A 23,222-nucleotide genomic window follows, 5' to 3' on the forward strand; every position below is an offset into this window, starting at 1 on the left:
AAGAGTAGAAACACCACAAATGTCAATCAAATAATGAATGAATAAACACATTGTGATATAACCGTTCAACAGAACATTATTCAAGCATAAAAAAGAATGAAGTGCTGTTACCTGCTACAACATAGATGAATCTCAAAAATATTATGTTAAGTGAAAGAAGCCAGGCGGATGAGTCACATGTATGATTCTATTTCTATTAAATATACAAAAGTACTTAAATCCATAGAGATAGAAAGCAGGTGGGCATTTCCCAGAGACTAAGAGGACAAAGTGGAAAGAAACTGCCTAATGGGTGGTAGGTTTTAGTTTGGAGTGATGGAATTGTTTTGAAACTATATAAACAGAGGCATTTGTTACCAGCATTGTCAATGTTCTAATGCCACTGAATGTCAATGAAGTTTTCATTTTAAAATGGCCATTTCATATTCTGTAAGTTTTGCCTCAATAATTCATTTTTTAAAAGCATTAAGCTATTAAAAAATGTAACCTACAATCCCATATGCGTGTGTGCATGCCCAGTCACTCAGTCATGTCCAGCTCTTTGTGACCCCATGGACTGTAGCCCGCCAGGCTCCTCTGTCCTTGGAATTTTCCAGACAAGAATACTGGAGAAGGTTGTCATTTCCTCCTCCAGGGGCTCTTCCTGGCCCAAGGATCAAACCTGTGTCTCCTGTGTCTCCTGCATTTGGCAGGAGGATTCTTTACCACTGAGCCACGTGGGAAGCCCACAATCTCATATAGACCTCTTTATAAACTCTGTACTCTTTTTTTGGAGAGGAGAGGTGAAGTGAGAAGCTGATTCTGAGAAGGCTACTTTGGACAAAGAAAGGTCAGACTCTTTTCCTGGCTCATAGTCATTATGGTAATTATTTCATAAGATGAAGTTTCCATTTCTCCCAGGTCTCAAGTTCATTCTAACACATTTCCTCTGGCTTAGTGACAGACTGTTTAAACATATGTTTCTTGTATTTTACAGACATACTTGGCAAGTGCAAGACAAAATCGATGCAAACAATGTGGCTTACACAACTGGGAAGCTAAGCTTTCACACTGATTATCCAGCCCTCCATCATCCACCTGGGGTAAGGTGAGCCTCAACATGTTTTCCACAAGGCAGGCCAAGGACCAGTATTCTCCTGTATTTTGAGCCTAAAAAATTGTATGTTTCACTAGCTAATTTGTCTTAATGTAGATTTCTCCAAACACAATCCAAACTCACAAAAATCTCTGTACCTAAATCTTGAACAGCCTCACATTCACAAGGGATAGAAGATTTCCATGTATATATATATATTTTTTAACACTTCATTTCTCCCTGGAAATAACTACTGGCACTTACTGCTTTGCCAAGACATTTTACCAAAGCAGTATATCTTGAGGTCTTTTTGAACGTTTAACATTCCTTGGAGCGTTGAAAGAGAAAATAAAACCAGGAAACACAATGTGGAGTTTTTCCCACAAAGTCACATGGCCACCATTCCTATCAGTTACCTATTGCAGTAAACAACAATAACAACAACAAATGAACAAACAAAACCACTCCATAACTTCCCAGCTTAAAAGCACAGCCACTGACTTATGGTTTTACAATTTCGGCTATATTCAGCTATGTAGTTCTGCTGCTGCTGAGTCTGCAAGGGACTGGATGACCCAGGTGGTGGCTGAGATGACTTGTCCCTGCCCCATCTGATCTATCATCTCCCCACACACCAACACCCCCACCCGAGCCCCACCTGGCCCAGGCTTATGCCTGCTACATAGCAGGTAGCAGGGTCTCCAGAGAGCATGCTGAAACATACAAGGTCTCTTGAGACCCAGGCTAGCAATCAGCACAGTGTTATCTCTGCCATGTTTTCATACTTTTTTGGTCAAAGGTTTTAGCCCAGACTCAAGGGGTGAGGAAGTAGAGGCCACCTTTTGTGGGAGAAGCTGCAAATACTTACCACAAAGAGGTGTGAATGCAAGAAGCAGAATAACTTTGGTTGTTTCGGGAAACCGTCTACTCTCCCATCTATCCGATTCTTCATCAAGGACGGAGATGTTCACCACGGAGCACAAATCCTCCAGATTTTCTGGAAGCCTCCCCATCTACTACCTTGTTACAACATTACCATTTTACTAAACAGCTGCATTTTCACAAAAGCATCATTTTGCTAAACCAAGAAATAAATGGTCAGAAAACTATCTTTGAAAAGAGATTTTGTTCCTATTTTTAGAGCTAAATGCAACTAAATGAAATAACCCCACAGAAATTTGTATCTTCAAACATAAATGAAAGTGGAAATTTGGGGTAATTCTCTAGCTAACAAAGGTGAAATGGGGGAAAATCAAAATCCATCTGTGTTTTTCATCATATTAACTGGACACACTTCTCCATGCCTTTGTTACCCATTGTCATCATCAGTATTAACTAAGCTAGTCTAGTATTTTAGTTCACCTGTTTCAAATTACTTTGTTGATTGTAAAATACCACATGATTTCTTTGAACTAAATGCAACAGTGAAATGACCCTCAATAGTCACCTTTTCAGGAAGGGGTTGAGAGGAAGACACACAATGTGATTTGTTTTAAATGTGGCCCAGAAATTTTCTAAAACCCTGGGGGTTAAAAGCCAAACTAATCATCTCAGTTCATTTGCCAAAGACAAGTTGGAGAAGTCAAAGGGAATAAAGTTCTTAAAATAACTAGACTAGAAAACTAGATTCTATTTGAAATTTTAAATTACCTGATTTTTTATGAATTTATGTTTTGTTTCAGGGTTAAAATTGAAAGCCTACAGAAAAGTGATCAAATGACTTCATAAACATTCCTGAAGTATGAAGTTTGACATTTTCATAGTATTTTATATTACACTTTCTATATTTTATATTCTTTCAAAGCATTTTTACTTATATTGCTTTATTTGATGCCTCTTAGCATTCCTTCAAGGTAAATAGAAGCAATCATGTCTTTTTATGTTAAATGAAGGTGCCCAGCATGGTTAAATACTTTTCAAGTTAATAGGGAACTTGAACTTGAAACAGGGCCTCCATCAAAATTTTTTAACACATCATTGGGATCATGAGTTGGACTTTCTAATTACCATAATTTCTGTAACATGCTGACTATTTATAGACATTGTCATACATTACAAGCACATGAAATACAGGAATTGAACCTTTTACTTCCATGTTATTTCAAAACTTAGCCCAGTACCTTAGATGTAATAGAGACTTATTAAATATGCTAAAAAGAAGTTTAAAATGCTACAAAGTTGTATCAGTCTCTACCAGCAAGTGAAAGGTCCAAATCTAAATAAATTGATAAATTTTTAAATAAAAAAATGATTCCTGAAATGTCTGCTGCTGCTGCTGCTAAGTCACTTCAGTCGTGTCCGACTCTGTGCGACCCCATAGACAGTAGCCAACCAGGCTCCCCCGTCCCTGGGATTCTCCAGGCAAGAACACTGGAGTGGGTTGCCATTTCCTTCTCCAATGCATGAAAGTGAAAAGTGAAAGTGAAGTCACTCACTTGGGTCCTGAAATGTCTAGATTCTAGTAAAATAATAATTGAAATTCAGGTACCTGCTTGTGCTATTAAGTTTCCACTTTGGAATTATTCAAAGGTTTTTGAACCTAAGTTTGGGTTCTTTTATAGCAAATAAAATAAACCAATATTCTTTTCAGTACAGATGAAATGATCTGGATAATGAGTTACCTGTTGAGAGTTCAGTTTGATCAATTTCAATCACATGGGGCAGGATAAGGAGACATATCTTTAATGAAACACAGATGTTGTTTCATTCACTGTCTCTGGGCCAAAAGTCATGTGCTGTCATAAAGCAACATTTAAAAAGAAAATATTTTTGGTTCTGAATGACTTACATGACATCAAATTGGGTTTTATACACGTTAGGCATATCTTTACCTTTTGAATGTGCAAGGAAAGTATTTTCTGGGTCCATCATCTTTTTTCTTTCATAGGATTGCATTAAAATGTACATATACAAAAGAAGATTATTAGTTGGCCTAGCCATATGTAAAAGACATCAGCTGACCTTTGTTTTAAAGGTTTATATTTGAAATATTCTGTGACTTCATTATGGCAGAGTCTAAAAAGGATTTGAAGAACACAGATTCTACCACAGACCAAGTTATGTTATTGTTTCGTCTTCTTGGAGTTTGAGAGGCTTGAGGTTGATATTTCCATTTCATCTTCTTTTTAATCATGCTGCTTCACCCCTCATTGCCTTGGCAATGAGTCGATTTTCTATAAGAACTTGGCCAGTTTATGCACATATTTTCAAGCTCAAAAAGAAGACATCAATTTAAGGATGAGCAATTATTCATTTAGGTCAGTTCTCTCATAATAGCAGAAAATGAGGTGTCATCAACCTAAAAAGGGAAGTTTAAGTTTACAAAACACAACGCACACACCACACAATACTGAATTAGCAACAGTGCTATAAAGGGACTTCTCCCTTCACAGGAAAGGAACTTGCTGTCTGAGGATTTAAAGCACAAAGGCCAAGATTTGAACACTAGTTTTGCCATATATTAGCAGAGTTCTTACCAGCTGGCCAGTTTTTACACCTGAGTCCTAGTTTCTTCCTCTACAGAATGGAGATGAAATTATCAAATTCTAAGGACTGTTGTTTAAAAGACGCTTACTCCTTGGAAGAAAAGTTATGACCAACCTAGATAGCATATTCAAAAGCAGAGACATTACTTTCCCAACTAAGGTCCGTCTAGTCAAGTCTCTGGTTTTTCCTGTGGTCATGTATGGATGTGAGAGTTGGACTGTGAAGAAGGCTGAGCACCAAAGAATTGATGGTTTTGAACTGTGGTGTTGGAGAAGACTCTTGAGAGTCTCTTGGACTGCAAGGAGATCCAACCAGTCCATTCTGAAGGAGATCAGCCCTGGGATTTCTTCAGAAGGAATGATGCTAAAGCTGAAACTCCAGTACTTTGGCCACCTCATGCGAAGAGTTGACTCATTGGAAAAGAGTCTGATGCTGGGAGGGATTGGGGGCAGGAGGAGAAGGGGATGATAAAGGATGAGATGGCTGGATGGCATCACTGACTCGATGGACGTGAGTCTTAGTGAAATCCAGGAGTTGGTGATGGACAGGGAGGCCTGGCGTGCCGCGATTCATGGGATCTCAAAGAGTCAGACACGACTGAGCGACTGAACTGAACTGAAGGACTGTTGTAGGGAACAAATGAATATGCACTTCGTTGTTCAGTCACTCCACTGTGTGACTCTTTGGGACCCCAGGGACTGCAACACGCCAGGCTTCCCTGGCTTTCACTGTCTCCCAGAGTTTGCTCAAACTCATGTCCATTGAGTCAATGTTGCCATCCAACCATCTCATCCTCTGTCTCCTCCTTTTCCCCCAGCCCAACACCATAATTTAAGACCACATGTATATTATATTTTAAATAGAACTTTTGTATGGGTTTGGAAGGAGGCAGGATTTCTCACAGCCACACATTGGCTGACACATTTCTCACTGACACATTTGGTTTGTCTGAACACACATTCATTATATATCTGTTACAGATGAGGCACTCTGCAGGAGTCAAAGAAGAGTGGGGAATATTGTTTCTGCCCTCCAGGAGCTCACAGTTTACAAAGAGATGAACCAGAGGAGATTCTGTTCCAAAACAGCAGAATCAGCACCAGGGCAAGAGCTTCCTAAACAAACACAGATACCAAATGCTGCCCGATCATGCAGAATGGGGGCTGTTCAGAGAAGAAGTGAACTAGTTTCTGAAGTTCTGAGATCAGTCAGGCACAGATTAGGGGCAGGCATTCCAGGCAGAGGGAGTGGCTTGCTGGCAGAGGGAGAGTAAAAAAGATAGAATATTCTTTTTTGGGGAAAAAAAACCTGTAAACATTCATCATGTTCTATAATAATCTACATGCGGAAAGAATCTGAAAAAGAACGTATATATGTATATGTGTAACTGAGTCAGTTAGCTGTACACCTGAAATTAACACAACATTGTAAAATCAACTATACTCCAATATAAAATAAAAATTTAATTTAAAAAGTTAAAATTTTAGAAAAGGGTTTTTATTTTAGGTCTGCACTATCCAATACAGTAGACACTAGTTATCCAGGATTAAGTTGTAATTTAAACAAATTAAGATTAAATAAAGTTTAAAGTTAAGTTTCTCAGACAAACTAACCACATTTCATGTGCACAACACACATACAGGACTAGGGATGACTACATTGGGCTCGTGGAAGAACATTTCCATCATCACAGAAAGTTCTAATGGGCAGCACTTGCCCTCGCAATCTTCAGAGTTAGCCAAGCTAAATGATATTTTCCCACTTATACTGGTATCTCCCTAGTCTGTGTATTTAATCATATTTGACTCTTCCTTTGTATAAAAATTGTCAGACATTGGTTTTTATTTTTATTTCATGAAGAAGGAAGCTTTCACAGCTGAAGAGTGTTAGTTTCTTTATGCATAAAATCACAGCCTAAATTTAGGTATTCAGAATCACCCACCCATGCTGACTTACTAAAAGGAATCACATAACCAAGGAAAATAACTCCATTCAAAAGAATATTGTTTAAAATATTTAAACATTTAGCTTTCCAAAATGAAATCATGCATTTTTCTCTAAATCTTAGTAAAAGTAACTAACACTTACATCCTTTTGGTTTCTCATTCCCACTATTTTTGGGGCTTATTCATCCTCATAGCCTCATCCTACCTCATTCCTTTATCATTATACTTGAACTACCTCCCTTGAGACTTGGGCTTCCCTTGTGGCTCAACTGGAAAAGTATCCGCCTGCAATGCAGGAGACCTGGGTTTGATCCCTGGGTTGGGAAGATCCCCTGGAGAAGGGAAAGGCTGCCCACTCTAGTATTCTGGCCTGGGAGAATTCCATGGACTATAGTCCATGGAGTTGCAAATAGTTGGACACGACTGAGTGACTTTCACTTTCACTGCATTAGATTCTCAAGTAATTACCCTCTCACAAGTTTCTCCCTTAAAAAATTGTATCCCTTATTAACACCACTGGACTAATAATTTTCAACTCAGTCTTGACTACACTATTTCCATATTCAAAAGCCTTTAACAATTCCTCTCTGTGCATAAGAAAGTCCAATCTTTCATCTGACATTCAAGACTTCCCCTGATTAGATCCCAAATTACCTTTCCAAGTGGATTACTATTTCCAATTGTAACCCTCTGCTGAAGCCAGACATTTTGAGACCCAGTGAAGTGTGTGGTTTTGCACACCCATCAACACTGCCAAGTGATTTGCTCTCGCTGTTCTAGTCTATGTATCCAAAATCTCATCCCTTCGACTTTACCCAAATTAAATTCCACTTCTTCTGTAAAGCCAACAGGAAGTGCTCACTCCCTACTGCTCTTATGATCTGTGCCTTTTGTTTACAAACAGTATTTGATTGCATCCTTGTCTTAAACTGTAACACTATTTGAACAGTAAACTTTTGATTTCAAGCAACTTTTTCCCCAACCTCTTTCTCTGTTGACACAAGTGATAGATATGAAAGTATATTACCTTTATGAATCTTTCTTTAAAGCTGTCAAAAATGTAGGTGCATACCACTTTAAAACATGGTTCTCTGTTTCTGTTTCTAGGTTCAGCTTCTGCACTGCATAAAGCAAACCGTCACTGGGGGTGAGTCAGAAATTGTAGATGGATTCAATGTATGCCAAAAGCTCAAGGAAAAAAATCCTCGAGCATTCCAGATTCTGTCCTCCACCTTCGTGGACTTCACAGACATTGGAGTGGATTACTGTGATTTCTCTGTACAATCCAAACACAAAATTATAGAGTAAGTACTCTTTCTAAGTTTCTCATCTCAATGAAACAGTTGACAGCAAAAGCTTCATTAGCCTAAAGCTTAAACAGAAAAATCCAATACACTTCTGAGCTTTACTTTATATTAACTGTTTAGCCCAGTTCTCGAATGAAAGAGGAAAAAAAGAACCCTGTCACCATTAAAAAAAATATATATATATGAAACTCCATGAAATCTCTGTTCTTAATCAATATAAGTAACTAAGACTTCATGTATCTTCATTTTTAAACTATAAATTCCGCATAGTTATAATCAGTGTGATTGTGATTGTACTAATCAGGACCCTTTCAGAAGTGAAAGACTATAACTCAAACTTTGATAGTCTAGCAGTTGAAAAGTATCTTCTGATATTGACCTTTTATTTTTTCCTTCACCTCTTAGCTAACACATCCAAAAATGAAGTGTTGGCTTCATTTTTAAAAACAATTAGTAGAAATTCCAAATTTTCATTGTCCTTAGAGCTGGTAATGACAGCACACAGAAAATACTTATTTTCCAATAGCTACAGCAAAGATGTAGACTCGCTGCCCAGAATGTGTTTAAATATATCCTGGAAGAATCACCATGGCTAGGAAGTCAGAGAATTCTGATTGGCTGTCCCTGGATCGCACGTTCATCTCCAAAGAAAGGTCAGCCTCAACTGAACCACAAGGGTGGAGAAAGAAACAATAACATCTCCCCAGATTGATGCCAAAAAATCATAAGTTCCCTACACAGAACTTTTTATGTTCTTTTTTTGTTTAGCATTATTTCATAAGAGAATATCTACAAAGGCCACGCATGTATCCTTTTAATTGAGAATTATCCTACATTGTTTTTCTAGGACATATTTGATTTAATCTGACCTTAATGAATTTTGAGGTGTTTCAATTTTACAGTTAAGTTTGTATTTTTCTTTTAGGAGAAATAACCAAATAATAGGAAATAAACTCATTTAATAAATAATCAAATCCCCAATATACTAGCTCAGCTTTCTTAAATACACACATGATCATCATTTATTCATTCAACAAATATTTACTGAGGCCATTCACTCTTGTTGGTGCATGGGATACATTGGTAAACAAAACACTTTCCTGTCCTCATGAAGCTTACTTACTAATGGGGGAGTGGAGAATTAGAAATTTTTAAAATAAATGAGGAAATTGAAACGAATGTTAAGATATTTTAAGTGCTTAAGAAACAAGGAAAAGTCAGGCAGATTAGGGGAGGCTAAGAGCCAAAGGCTTAGGGAGGATGAAATCTGCATCATTAAACAGTGTTTCAGTTGAACTCCAATACTTTGGCCACCTGCTGCGAAGAGCTGACTCATTTGAAAAGACCCTGATGCTGGGAAAGATTGAGGGCAGGAGGAGAAGAGGATGACAGAGGATGAGATGGTTGGATGGCATCACCGACTCAATGGACATGAGTTTGGGTAAACTCAGGGAGTTGGTGATGGACAGGGAAGCCTGGTGTGCTGTGGTCCATGGGGTCACAAAGAGTTGGACATGACTGAGCAATTGAACTGAACTGAACTGAAATAGTGTTTCAAGGACAAGCTTTACTGAGGAGGTGATATTTAAGCAAAACTTAAGAGTAAGGGAGTTTGTCCAGAAGATAAGCAGTTTCCAGAAACAACTAGAGCAAAGATCCTAGGATGACCCTAAGAAGATGCTTGGTGTGGTCAAGGAACCACAAGAAGCCACTCTGTGGGGCAGAGTGTTAAGAGAGGAGGCCAGACAGTTTTCAGTTTATATAAAACTGTGTTAACCATCATAAGGACACTGGCTTTCACTCTTAGTGAAAGATGTTGACCAAAAGAGAGACATCTATATTGATATAAAGTTATTTACATTTTTAGTGGATCACCCTGGCTGCTGTGCTCAATACAGTGTAGGAGAACAAGGGCAGGAATAAGAAGTCCGGCTAAGGAGCTCCTATGGGACTGCAGGTCAGGGCCGAGGGCACCTCGAACAAAAGTGGTCCTGGGAGTGACAGCAGCAGTGTGAAGAAGAGTCCTCTTTGGGATATATTTTTGCATATTTAATCAGCATATTTCCCTGAAATATTGGATGAAAGATCTGAGAGGAAGACAGACTTAAAAAAATAAATCCCAGTCCAAAGTAACATTATCTAAGAGGTCAGTCATCAAGAATGGAAAAGGAAGGAATAACTCTCAAGATTCCTAGGTTTAACATGATAGTTTTAAATATTTAAAAGACCATTACAAATTATCATTTTGTTGTGACACAATATGATTACAGAGTCTGCAAGGCTAGTGAATAGAGGTAAAAAAAAAAAAAAAAACTTGGCTATTGAGTGAGGTTAACCAAATAGCCATCATCTGACTCATAATTTGGCTGTGTTATTTTTTTTGTAGTGAAATTCCAGAATTTGGTCATTATCAAGGTCTCAGAAATATCCCTAGAGAATATCAAGTTTTAACGTTAATTCACTTAAAATGTGTTTTTAACAACAGGAGATGAAACAGAGTTTTCAGTTAATCAAGGGTTTCAGTACCCTGATTGTTCAGGTTAATTTTCCTAGTGGTTAAATCTTTTCACTCTTTTGAGTTGCTTATTTCCTATTTAATACAAAAAGATCTTGGAGGCTGCTGAGAAAGTTAAGTATCATGCAGTACAATAAAAAATAAAGAAAGAAACTAGGACAAAAATAATAATGGTGATTAAAAAAATAATAATATTGGTCGATTAAGCTATGGCAGTGCAACCTAGTGGTTACAAATCCAGTCACATGAACACAACTCCTTCTCTTGTTATCTGTGTGCTGTTGGTCAAATGACTTATGCTTGCTAAGCCACAAAAAGGAATAACTGTCAGTAAAAAGAAAAAGAAGGAGTAATATGAATACCTGTGCTGGGCTGTGCTTAGTCACTCAGTGGTGTCTGACTCTTTGAGACAGACAATGAACTGTAGCCTGCTAGGCTCCTCTGTCTATTGGGATTCTCCAGGCAAGATACTGGAGTGGGTTGCCATGCCCTCCTCCAGGGGATTTTCCCAACCCAGGGATTGAACCCAGGTCTCCCACATTGCAGGTGGATTCTTTACCACCTGAGCCACCAGGGAAGCCCAAGAATACTGGAATGGGTAGTCTATCCTTCTTCAGGGAAACTTCCTGACCCAGGAATCAAACCAGGGTCTCCTGCACTGCAGGTGGATTCTTTTCCAGCTAAGCTACTTGGGAAGCCAGAGGTAATACCTACCACATAACAATTGCAGTGGGAATTATAGGGGAAAATATACAGACAGTGCTGTCACAATGCCTGACTCAGAAAGAGCAGAATAAATTTTAGCTAGCTATCATTTTCATAATCCAATCTATTTACTGGTGATAGATTTTAATTTCAGCTCTGAGTTTCTAATGACCAAAGCAAGACAAGAAAATAATGAATTTGCAAGATGCTCTTAAGATATAAAATTTTCTTGCATAAAACGTGATGTGGTAGGCAAGACCATAGTAATAGTCTCACAACACATTCACATCATATCTCTCTCAATGAGAAATAATATTTTAACTAATGAAAAGAATCTATAGCACCACACTTGAATCATAGAAGATGATTCCCCAGTCTTCACTGGGATCTTTTATGGGCATCACTGATGAGGTTTTGCATTTGCTAGTTTGCAGTCAAGATGTTGCTGATTTATGTTTAAATGCTTGTCCTGCATGCATAGCTAGTATATAGATGGTTAGTCCCCATCTTTGGGGTTTTCACCCTTTCTCAGCATATAAAAAGATGTCCTCTTCATTAAAGGGGACTGAAATGCAAAAGTAGGAAGTCAAGAGCTACCTGGACTAACAGGCAAATTTGGCCTTGGAGTACAAACGAAGTAGGTCAAAGGCTAAGAGAGTTTTGCCAAGAGAACGCACTGGTCATAGCAAACACCTTCTTCCAACAACACAAGAGAAGACTCTACACATGGACATAACCAGATGGTCAATACCAAAATCAGATTGATCATATTCTTTGCAGCCAAAGATGGAGAAGCTCTATATAGTCAGCAAAAACAAGACCAGGAGCTGACTGTGGCTCAGATCGTGAACTTATTGCCAAATTCAGACTTAAATTGAAGAAAGCAGGGAAAACCACTAGACCATTCAGGTATGACCTAAATCAAATCCCTTACAATTATACAGTGGAAGTGAGAAATGGATTCAAGGGATTAGATCTGATAGACAGAGTGCCTGACGAACTATGGAATGGATGGAGATTCAGGACATTGTACGGGGGCAAGGATCAAGACGATTCCCAAGAAAAAGAAATGCACAAAGGCAAAATAGTCGTCTGAGGAGGCCTTACAAATAGCTGAGATAAGAAGAGAAGCTAAAGGCAAAGGAGAAAAGGAAAGATATACCCATTTGAATGCAGAGTTCCAAAGAATAGCAAGGAGAGATAAGAAAGCCTTCCTCAGTGATCAATGCAAAGAAATAGAGGCAAACAACAGAATGGGAAAGACTAGAGATCTCTTCAAGAAAATTAGAGATACCAAGGGAACATTTCATGCAAAGAAGGGCACAATAAAGGGCAGAAATGGATGGACCTAACAGAAGCAGAAGATATTAAAAAGAAGTGGCAAGAATACCCAGAACTATACAAAAAAGATCTTCATGATCCAGATAACCACAAAGATGTGATCACTCACCTAGACCCAGACATCCTGGAACAAAAGGAAAGTGCAACTTAGGAAGCATCATTATGAACAAAGCTAGTGGAGATGATGGAATTTCAGTTGAGCTATATCAAATCCTAAAAGATGATGCTATGAAAGTGCTGCACTCAATATGCCAGCAGATTTGGAAAACTCAGCAGTGGCCACAGAACCAGAAAAGGTCAGTCCTCATCCCAGTCCCAAAGATAGGTAATGCCAAAGAATGTTCAAACTACCACACAATTGCACTCATCTCACACGTTAGCAAAGTAATGCTCAAAATTCTCCAAGCCAGGCTTCAACAGTATGTGAACCATAAACTTCCAGATGTTCAAGCTAGATTTAGAAAAGGCAGAGGATCCAGAGATCAAATTTCCAACATCTGCTGGATCATCAAAAAAGCAAGAGTTCCAGAAACACATCTACTTTTGCTTTATTGACTATGCCAAAACCTTTGACTGTGTGGATCACAACCAACTGTGGAAAATAAGAAAGAGATGGGCATACCAGACCACCTGACCTGCCTTTTGAGAAACCTGTATGCAGGTCAAAAAAAACAATTGGAAGTGGACATTGAACAACAGACTGGTTTCAATCAGGAAAGGAGTATGTCAAGGCTGTATATTGTCACCCTGCTTATTTAACTTATATGCAGAGTACATCATGAGAAACACTGGGCGGAAGGAAGCACAAGCTGGAATCAAGATTGCCGGGAGAAATATCAATAACCTCAGATATGCAGATGACACCAACCTTATGGCAGAAAGTGAAGAGGAACTCAAAAGCCTCTTGATAAAAGTGAAAGTGGAGAGTGAAAAAGTTGGCTTAAAACTCAACATTCAGAAAACTAAGATCATGGCATCCAGTCTCATCACTTTATGGCAAATAGGCGGGGAAACAATGGAAACAGTGAGAGACTTTACTTCTGGGGCTCCAAAATCACTGTAGATGGTGACTGCAGCCATGAAATTAAAAGACGCCTGCTCCTTGGAAGAAAAGCTATGACCAACCTAGACAGTATGTTAAAAAGCAGAGACATTACTTTACCAGCAAAGGTCCGTCTAGTCATGGCTCTGGTTTTTCCAGTAGTCACACATGGATATGAGAATTGGACTATAAACAAAGCTGAGCACCAAAGAATTGATGGTTTTGAACTGTGGTGTTGCAGAAGGCTCTTGAGAGTCCCTTGGACTGCAAGGAGATCCAACCAGTCCATCCTAAAGGAAATCAGTCCTGAATATTCACTGGAAGGACTGATGTTGAAGCTGAAACTCCAATATTTTGCCACTTGATGCAAAGAACTGACTCATTGGAAAAGCCCTGATGCTGGGAAAGATTGAAGGCAGGAGGAGAAGGGGATGACAGAGGATGAGATGGTTGGATGGCATCACCGATGCAATGGACATGAGTTTGGGTAGGCTCTGGGAGTTGGTGATGGACAGGGAGGCCTGGCGTGCTGCAGTCCATGGGGTCGCAAAGAGCTGGACATGAATGAGTGACTGAACTGAACTGAACAGCATATAATCCTGCATCAAGACTTTCTTTCCATCCTCTTTTTATGTACAGTGTATCCTGCTTGCTAAGGTCCAATTTTGCATTTTATGTTGATCCTCATGATGCCAAGCACACATCTCCTCTAACATTCTTCCATCCTCAGAATAACATCTTCTCTGCATCTCACAACTAAATTTACTTTCTATTTCCCCTCAGGTCATTTCTTAGAATGTTAAAAACAAATTTGTGACTTATTTTCTCATATAGAAAGTCAACACCAGGTTAAAAGAAACAGAGACTGTACTACACAGGGAGAGAGAGAGGAATTATTTTTGCCCACATGCATGAACTCTTAGGGGCTTACTCAGGTGGCGCTGCTAGTAAAGAATCCACCTGCCAATGCAGGCAACACAGGAGATGTGAGTTCGATCCCTGTGTCGCCAAGATCCCCTGAAGGAGGAAATGGTGACCCACTCCAGCACTTTTGGAGGAAGAATCCCAGGGACAGAGGAGCCTGGCAAGCTATAATCCATGGGGTCGCAAAGAGTCAGACACAACTGAGCGTGTGAGCAAAAGAAAGATGAACTCTTAGAAATGAAAGCTTAATACAATGTACCATGAAATACACAATTCTCATTTCATTGAGTATCCCATGGTACATTGTGTTGTTAGGGGAAAAAGAAACAAATCAGCAGAGTGGCTGGGATGGAAGAGTCCCAAGGGAAGTTTCAAAGATGTAACATCCTAGTCAGTGACACGAAGGATGACGCAAAGGCTGTCAGTGTTGTGTGCTTAGCTGCTCAGTCATGTCCGATTCTTTGCGACCTCAGGGACTGTAGCCTGCCAGGCTCCTCTGTCCATGAGGATTCTCCAGGCAAGAACACTGGAGTGGGTTGCCATGCCCTCCTCCAGGGGATCTTCCCAACCCAGGGATCAAACCCGGGTCTCCCATATTGCAGGCAGATTCTTTGCCATCTCAGCCACCAGGGAATTGTTATATGCACAGAAAATAATGCAAGGAGAGAGGAAGGGACGTGTGTCAGGAGGAGTTAGGCTAGTATCTTAAAGATAAAGTGAAACGGCAAAATGTCCTCAGAAACTGTGAAAGGAGTCTGAAACCAGCAGTATGAACACATCAATCAAAATGTCTCAAGCTCTATGCTTTGTATCACTCAAACCTGAAGATCCACCGTCTCTTCCGCTGACTGACCTCTTCCTTCATTCTTTGTTCATGAAGCTACAAACTGCAGGCTATAGAGCATCCTTTATCTATGTGGTAAATTTGGGGCAGCAGGGAAGAGCACTTCACTGCCTATTCAGTCATATTTGTATTTTTATCAGTTCAGTTCAGTTCAATTCAGTTCAGTCACTCAGTCATGTCCGACTCTTTGCAACCCCATGAACCGCAGCACGCCAGGCCTCCCCATCCATCACCATCTCCCGGAGTTCTCTCAGACTCACGTCCATTGAGTCAGTGATGCCATCCAGCCATCTCATCCTCTGTCATCCCCTTCTCTTCCTGCCCCCAATCCCTCTCAGCATCAGACTCTTTTCCAATGAGTCAACTCTTCACATGAGGTGGCCAGAGTACTGGAGCTTCAGCTTTAGCATCATTCCTTCCAAAGAAATCCCAGGGCTGATCTCCTTCAGAATGGACTGGTTGGATCTCCTTGCAGTCCATGAGACTCTCAAGAGTCTTCTCCAACACCACAGTTCAAAAGCATCAATTCTTCGGCACTCAGCCGTCTTCACAGTCCAACTCTCACATCCATACATGACCACTGGAAAAACCATAGCCTTGACTAGATGGACCTTAGTCGGCAGAGACATTAGTTTATGTCTCTGCTTTTGAATATGCTATCTAGGTTGGTCATAACTTTTCTTCCAAGGAGTAAGCATCTTTTAATTTCATGGCTGCAGTCACCATCTGCAGTGATTTTGGAGCCCAAAAAAATAAAGTCTGACACTGTCTCTACTGTTTCCCCATCTATTTCCCATGAAGTGATGGGACCGGATGCCATGATCGTTTTCTGAATGTTGAGCTTTAAGCCAACTTTTTCACTCTCCTCTTTCACTTTCATCAAGAGGCTTTTTAGTTCCTCTTCACTTCCTGCCATAAGGGTGGTGTCATCTGCTAATCTGAGGTTATTGATATTTCTCCCAGCAATCTTGATTCCAGCTTGTGTTTCTTCCAGTCCAGTATTTTTATCAATATATATAAATTCAAGTTCTAAGAGCCTTTTTTGAAAACCTGTTTCTTTCTTACACTTTCTTTCCTTATATGGGTTCAACAGGTAGTTTTCAGTCACTACTCAATTGGAAAAGAGTTGCTGTTAATGACTATTTCTAAGAGTTTATCATTCAGTTCAGTTCAATTGCTCAGTCGTGTCCGATTCTTTGTGACCCGATGGACTGCAGCACACCAGTCTTCCCTGTCCCTCACCAACTCCTGAAGCTTGCTCATACTCATGTCCATTGAATCGGTGGTGCCATCCAACCATCTCATCCTCTGTCATCCCCTTCTCCTCCTGCCTTCAATCTTTCCCAGCATCAGGGTCTTTTCAAATGAGTCATTTCTTCGCATCAGGTGACCAAAGTACTGGAGCTTCAGCTTCAACATCAGTCCTCCCAATGAATATTCAGGACTAATTTCCTTTAGGATTGACTAGTTTGATCTCCTTGCTGTCCAAGGGACTCTCAAGAGTCTTCTCCAACACCACAGTTCAAAAGCATCAATTCTTTGGCACTCAGCTTTCTTTATGGTCCAACTCTCACATCCATACATGACTACTGGAAAGACTACATAGCTACTACGTAAGTATACATATTATACTTGCCATTGGCTCACAGGATTGACTATTAATCTGAGATACAAAGTGTGGGGACCAGGTAGCCATACTTTGTATACCACTGGTTCTCTCTGTGTGAGGAGCCAGCCAAGTGTAATCTAGACCCCAAATCAGTGTCACTAAGCCCTGGAACATGTACCAGAATCTGTTCCATTTGACCCATCAGTCAGCTATTGGCTCACATTATCACCTCCTAAGCTGACCAAGGAGTAATTCTTGACACTTCATCACCATCCTTGACCACTTTCACTTTTTCTCTATCTGTTCTCTTTCTACCTAAAGAAAAGATAAAGTTGGTTGCTATTTTAGAACTGGCTAAAAGTCCATCTTCCTAATAAGCTAAAAAAGTTTTTTCTTCCTTTGTCTCTGTGTCTAAACAATGCTCATACCTTGCTAATTATAACCAACATACTTAAATTTGGAAATGTTATTTCTTACATTAAAAACAGTATTATGTTATATTGTCATGATCATGATTTACATTCTAAGAAATACTATAGAGATCACAATATTAGAATTTCTCAAGGTACTCAAAAGACCTTGGTACTCTCCAAAGGTACTAAAAAATATACAAAGTTACATATGCAACAAATATTTATTAACTGCCTATTATGTCCAGGCTCTATGTAAGTGCTGGGAATGCAACATTAAGTGAAATACAGTATCAGTCTTCTCAAAGCCTATACACTAAGATAGTTAACATAGATGGAAAGATCCAAAGAATGTACATCCAGCTAGACTCTACTTTCTCTGTGCCTTGGTTTCCCCATCTATAAATTAGGTATTGAATTAAAACAGATTATTTCAAGCTTTTAAAAAAACACAAGTCTTTCTTCCCAATAATGCTCCAATAAAATAATACTTAAAACCCCAATAGATAAAACATGAAAGTTGACTGATCTATGAATTATAACATAGAAATATTTTAATATGTAAAAGCTACTCTTTTTCAAAGAATGAATTAATTTTCCTAACAAAAATTTTAACTTAAATTTCTCAGAAACATTTATTTTGAAGTAATTTGAATCATTCTGGCACTTTGGTGGTAAGATTTCCAAAAACACTTGCCAAATGAATAAATGAAAAACCAATGAATACTTTGTATCACAGATAACCTTAATATTTTCTGTACATATGTTTGGATTCTTTAATACTGTATTTCAGAAACATCATTCAAGATGAAATGACCCTTACAAATGTAAATAGATACTTCATGACTTCTATATTTTAACTTCTTCTCTTTGAAAAACAGATTAGACGATAAAGATCAAGTGGTTCGTATCAACTTCAATAATGCAACTAGAGACACAATATTTGATGTACCTGTCGAGAGAGTTCAGCCTTTCTATGTTGCTCTGAAGGAGTTTGTTGACCTCATGAACTGTAAAGATTTCAAGTTCACTTTCAAGATGAATCCAGGTCAGTGAACACACCTCCTCAAACAACTGCAAGAATGGGTTTTCTTCAATCTTAAGCATTGAGCACAGTATCTAGAGCAGTTTTTCTCAGACGAGGCATGTGGAACAATTTACAACAGAGTCTTGGTGTATAGCCAGCTTGCTTAAATAGCAGACTTCTGGCTCCTACCCTGGCTCTAAATTGACTTTAAAATACTCATTCTAAAATAAGCTCCTAGATAATCCTTAAACACATCAAAATTTAATAACCTTTAACCTAAAGAATAAATATTGAAAGACAGGCTACAGGCCAAATAAAATCTCATATCTGATATGAAGACTGATGACATATTTTCTATTCTGATAGCCAATCAATACAAACTGAAGCTTATACTTAATTCTTCTAACTTGGTAAACAGATAAAATTATCCCCATGACTCTCACTCTAAAGTTCATGAGTCATATTTACTCACTGCACTTATCTGATCTGGCAGGCATATTGCTACCTGAAACAAAGTCGTACTGAAATATTGCAGCCACTTGGATAAAGAAGCAGAAAGCATTGTGGGTTCTCTGGATCATCTCTACTTAATAAAGTGACATGAAACTCAAGGATTTTGATATCTAAAATAAAAGGCCTAATTTCTCCCTCCTGTTGACTGGGCCAAGTAGAAGATACTTTTCTCTTGTGCTTTTTTTTTTTTTAATTGATCTTTGGATCTAGTAAAGTACTACTAGAATCTTCATAAATTCACTGTTATGCAGTCAACACCACACGGATTTTTTTTTTAATTTTTATTTTTACTTTATTTTACTTTACAATACTGTATTGGTTTTGCCATACATTGACATGTATCCACCACGGGTGTACATGCGATCCCAAACATGAACCCCCCTCCCACCTCCTTCCCCACAACATCCCTCTGGGTCATCCCCGTGCACCAGCCCCAAGCATGCTGTATCCTGCATCGGACATAGACTGGTGATTCGATTCTTACATGATAGTATACAAGTTTCAATGCCATTCTCCCAAATCATCCCACCCTCTCCCTCTCCCTCTGAGTCCAAAAGCCTGCTATACACATCTGCGTCTTTTTTGCTGTCTTGCATACAGGGTCATCATTGCCATCTTTCTAAATTCCATATATATGTGTTAGTATACTGTATTGGTGTTTTTCTTTCTGGCTTACTTCACTCTGTATAATCGGCTCCAGTTTCATCCATCTCATCAGAACTGATTCAAAAGTATTCTTTTTAACGGCTGAGTAATACTCCATTGTGTATATGTACCACAGCTTTCTTATCCATTCATCTGCTGACCACATGGATTTTTAAGAGCAATAACATGTCAAATGGAAATGCAATGGGAGAAAAATACCCAAAAAACAGGAGTTAGAATTCAAACTTCACCATTTCATGGCAGAAACCTTCTGACAAGTGCTTCAACTTCTCAGAGCTTCAGTTTTCTATGTATGAAAAGATGAGATAATACTCTTTCTTCAAGATTTTTATGAGGCTTAGAAATAACATACACAAATACTAAGAACATAAAAGACAAACCAAGAATGTTACTATCCTTATAATTATCTGAGGCTGTTAAACTCGAAATAAGCATTTCTTAAGTCAGAAAGAGAAAGACAAATGTCATATGATATCACTTGCCTGCAGAATCCAAAATATGGCACAAATGAACCTGTGTATGAAACAGAAAGAGACTCTCTGACAGAGAGAACAACCTGTGGTTGACAAGGTCGGGGGAGATGGGGTGGGATTTGGAGGTTAGCAGACGCAAACTATTATACATAGAATATATAAAGAAAAAGGTCCTACTCTATAGCACAGGGAATTTTTCTATATCCTGTGAGAAACCATAATGGAAAAAAATATAAAGATGAATGTATGTATATGTATAGGTATTACTGAATCACTTTTCTGTATAGCAGAAATTAACATAACATTGTAAATCAACTATATTTCAATTTAAAGAAAATACTTCTGAGCAGGAGGTAACAATCAGGAAGAACAATTCAGAAGTTTTGCATGGAGATAATAGTTTGAGTAAGAATTATAAAAGTGTCTACAGGGGCCTGACAGTCTATGTATTTGAGATGTCAAAAGGCTTAAAGCAATCAGCAACTAGTGATCTGATTTGTATGAAAAAGTGAATATGTAATTTTATGTAAAGAAGTAAACATATTGTTTCTTGATGTGAACCACATGGCAGGGCTATTTTTGCATTTCACATTTTCTAGTTCAGCAAATCATTTACACATAAGATTGTATTCAGACTGTAAAAAATCTTTTGTCTAGGTGATGTGATTACCTTTGATAACTGGCGCTTACTTCATGGCCGACGAAGCTACGAAGCCGGAACTGAGATAACCCGCCATCTAGAAGGCGCTTATGCTGATTGGGATGTGGTCATGTCAAGGCTACGTATCTTAAGGCAGAGTGTCCAGAGTAGAGACTGACTCTCCTGTTGCTAACTTCAGTAAGATTCCAATGAGTGTATTTTATAAGATATGACAAGGTTATTTGTCTTCACAGACCATGAGCCATATCAGTTATGTATTAATCTCTTTAACACTGAACATGTCATCTTTCTCACAAGAGTTCTCTTTTCTTTCTAATCATATACAATGCCAGCTTTTTAGATGTTGTAGCCATGTTCCCTCTTTTTCAAATAAAGCATCTCTTCTGTTCAGATGCATGTATAATCTAATTTCTTTTGCCCATCTGTGAGAGTCTCCAGAATGCCTTCAAATCATTTTGCGCTAAACCAAATTCTCTCTTCAAATAAGGCTTCTTTTGAATAAAGCTTTGTTTCAAATAAAGTTTGTGTTTCAAATAAAACTTGTCTCAAAACATGTTTCTACTCTGTTGCCTATAGGGTTTTGTTTTTCATGACTGCATATAACTGTCTTTAGCATGCTCGGGAATGCTAGTTTCCCAAGCATAGCATATTGGGATCATGTTTTCAAAGATCTCTTTATTTACTTTTATTACCGAATTCTGTGACCCAAATTTCCAGCCTCACCAACCTGGTGAGCTAAGCTTTTCTTATAATACCTAAATTATGACATCAAACCCAAGAATATGTCAAATTAAAAGAAAATATAGTCCCCTGCCCTTACAAAGTTTCTCTTGCCCCAAATAAATACTCCTAAGGATTGCCAGGATAGCATACCCCTCTCTGTTATCTGTTCCCTTCACTTCTTGCCTTCAGCTAAGAACTAGTAAAAGTAGAACCAAGATGCAACACTCATAAATGAGCATGACATCTGCTCACCTGTGGACAGCTTTACCTGCTGGTCTTGGCTTCCTCTATGGCCACTGCCTTGTCCCCAGTGGTGGGACACAGGTGTCACCACCAGCCATGAAAGCTGTTGTGCCTGTTGAGTATGCCTACTGTGCCCAGTCCTTATCCATATCTCCTGAAAAACGGAGTCTTGGCATTTCCATTTGCTAAAATCCTGGTAGTATATAGATTTCTAGTCTATACGCTTGGGGCCCTAATCAGGCCTCTTACTCTGAAAGTCTTAATCATTGCCACTGCTGCAGAGCTCTACCTGTTGGTTTATAACTGAATGAAAATATTACTTCCATCCATGAGTTTCATACTCACACTGTGCCGATGGCACTGAGAATCTGGATGAAAAGTGCCTGAGGCCCATGTCACCAAACCCCTCTGTTTTCTGAACTCTGGTATTAAGTTCACGTCACCAGCCCAGTCTCCTCTTTCCTTTGTAATGCTGGCCCTTTCTGGGGTGTTCATTGCCCTTTCCCAATCATCTGGTCTTAATGGGGCTACTATTGTACCACATATGTTTGATTTTTCCAAACTCCAAATGGAGTGGGCCAGGTTCTTAATGCCATCTCTTCTAAGAAGCTCCTAAAATGAAAATAGGTAAGTTCAATAGGGGCATGGCTCAAACTGAAGGGGCAGCTAATACCTAAAAACAAATGCTTAATCAATACCTAAAAACAAATACATTTCTTGAGTAACCCTAGGTCCACCCACTTACCTAAACGCCAGGCACGGGCAACATTAAGGTGACTTGTCATGCTTTTATTCATTTGATAGATACTTAATCACATACCAGGTATATGTCAGGCACACTGCTAGACTAAAGACATAGAAGGACTTGCGATGTACCTACTTATGGTCTGGTAGGGGAACAGATAAGGATGTAGATGATGATGTGTTATATTAACAGAATGGTTCACAGGAAGGCATCCCAAGATTGGAGAGGTTAATGAAAGCTTCAGTCTGAGTTTAATGAGGGTTAGCAGTAGTTTTCCTGGCAAAGACAGGAATATTACTTTCCAGCTCAAAAGGTAGAAGAGACACAGAGAACTGTGAGTGATCACAGTGCGTGTGCTGATTTACAAGGAAAAAAGAGCAGAGCATAGGGATGGTGTAAATCCTGGGTTTGGATGCCTAGGTTCAAAGAGTAATAATAATCAGTTAACTAGGTGTCTTTGAACAAACAACTTCTTCCCTTAAGCCTCAGATTTCTATATATAAATGAGACTAAGAATAGTTATCTCGTTAAATTTATATGTGGATTAAGAAAAAGTTCACGGAGAGCAGAATTTTCTCAAAATTCTCAGATGATTAGAGTCATGTTTGTGTGTGTGCCTGTAATACTACTTCCCAGTCTCATTCTGTGAAGGCTACGATTCGATGGATCTGGGCTAAGAACCAAGAACTGTATCTTTAGCAAAGATCCCAGGTATAGGCATCATCAGAGAAGTTTAGAAAATATAAGTGTAAAGCATTCAGCATGGTTCCTAAGGGAGGGTAAGTACTCAGTAAACGGTAACTGTTGTTAGTTATAACAGAGGTTGTAGAGGGAGAGAATAGACAAGGGTGAGACAACATATGTGATGCCAGAGACAGAGATAAGGACCAGGTCATGAAACATCAGAATGAATGTTGCAACAAAGAGTTGACGTTTTATCTTGAAAGCAGTGAGGAGCCACTTAAAG

The 23,222-nt window shown here is 38.9% G+C and overlaps 1 protein-coding gene across 1 annotated transcript in view; it reads left to right on the top strand.

The window, feature by feature from the left end:
- Positions 1-21,068, top strand: part of BBOX1 (gamma-butyrobetaine hydroxylase 1) — a 64,560-nt gene extending 43,492 nt beyond the window's left edge. Inside the window, exons 4-7 of the mRNA XM_068988840.1 lie at positions 977-1,082; positions 7,615-7,811; positions 18,086-18,252; positions 20,541-21,068. Of these exons, the coding sequence (XP_068844941.1) occupies positions 977-1,082; positions 7,615-7,811; positions 18,086-18,252; positions 20,541-20,701 (631 nt within the window). The 3' untranslated portion in view covers positions 20,702-21,068. The remainder of the gene's footprint in view (positions 1-976; positions 1,083-7,614; positions 7,812-18,085; positions 18,253-20,540) is intronic.
- The last annotated feature ends 2,154 nt before the right edge of the window (positions 21,069-23,222 follow it).

Source organism: Capricornis sumatraensis, chromosome 16 (genome assembly GCF_032405125.1).
Source record: "Capricornis sumatraensis isolate serow.1 chromosome 16, serow.2, whole genome shotgun sequence".
NCBI classification, from domain to species: Eukaryota; Metazoa; Chordata; class Mammalia; order Artiodactyla; family Bovidae; genus Capricornis; species Capricornis sumatraensis.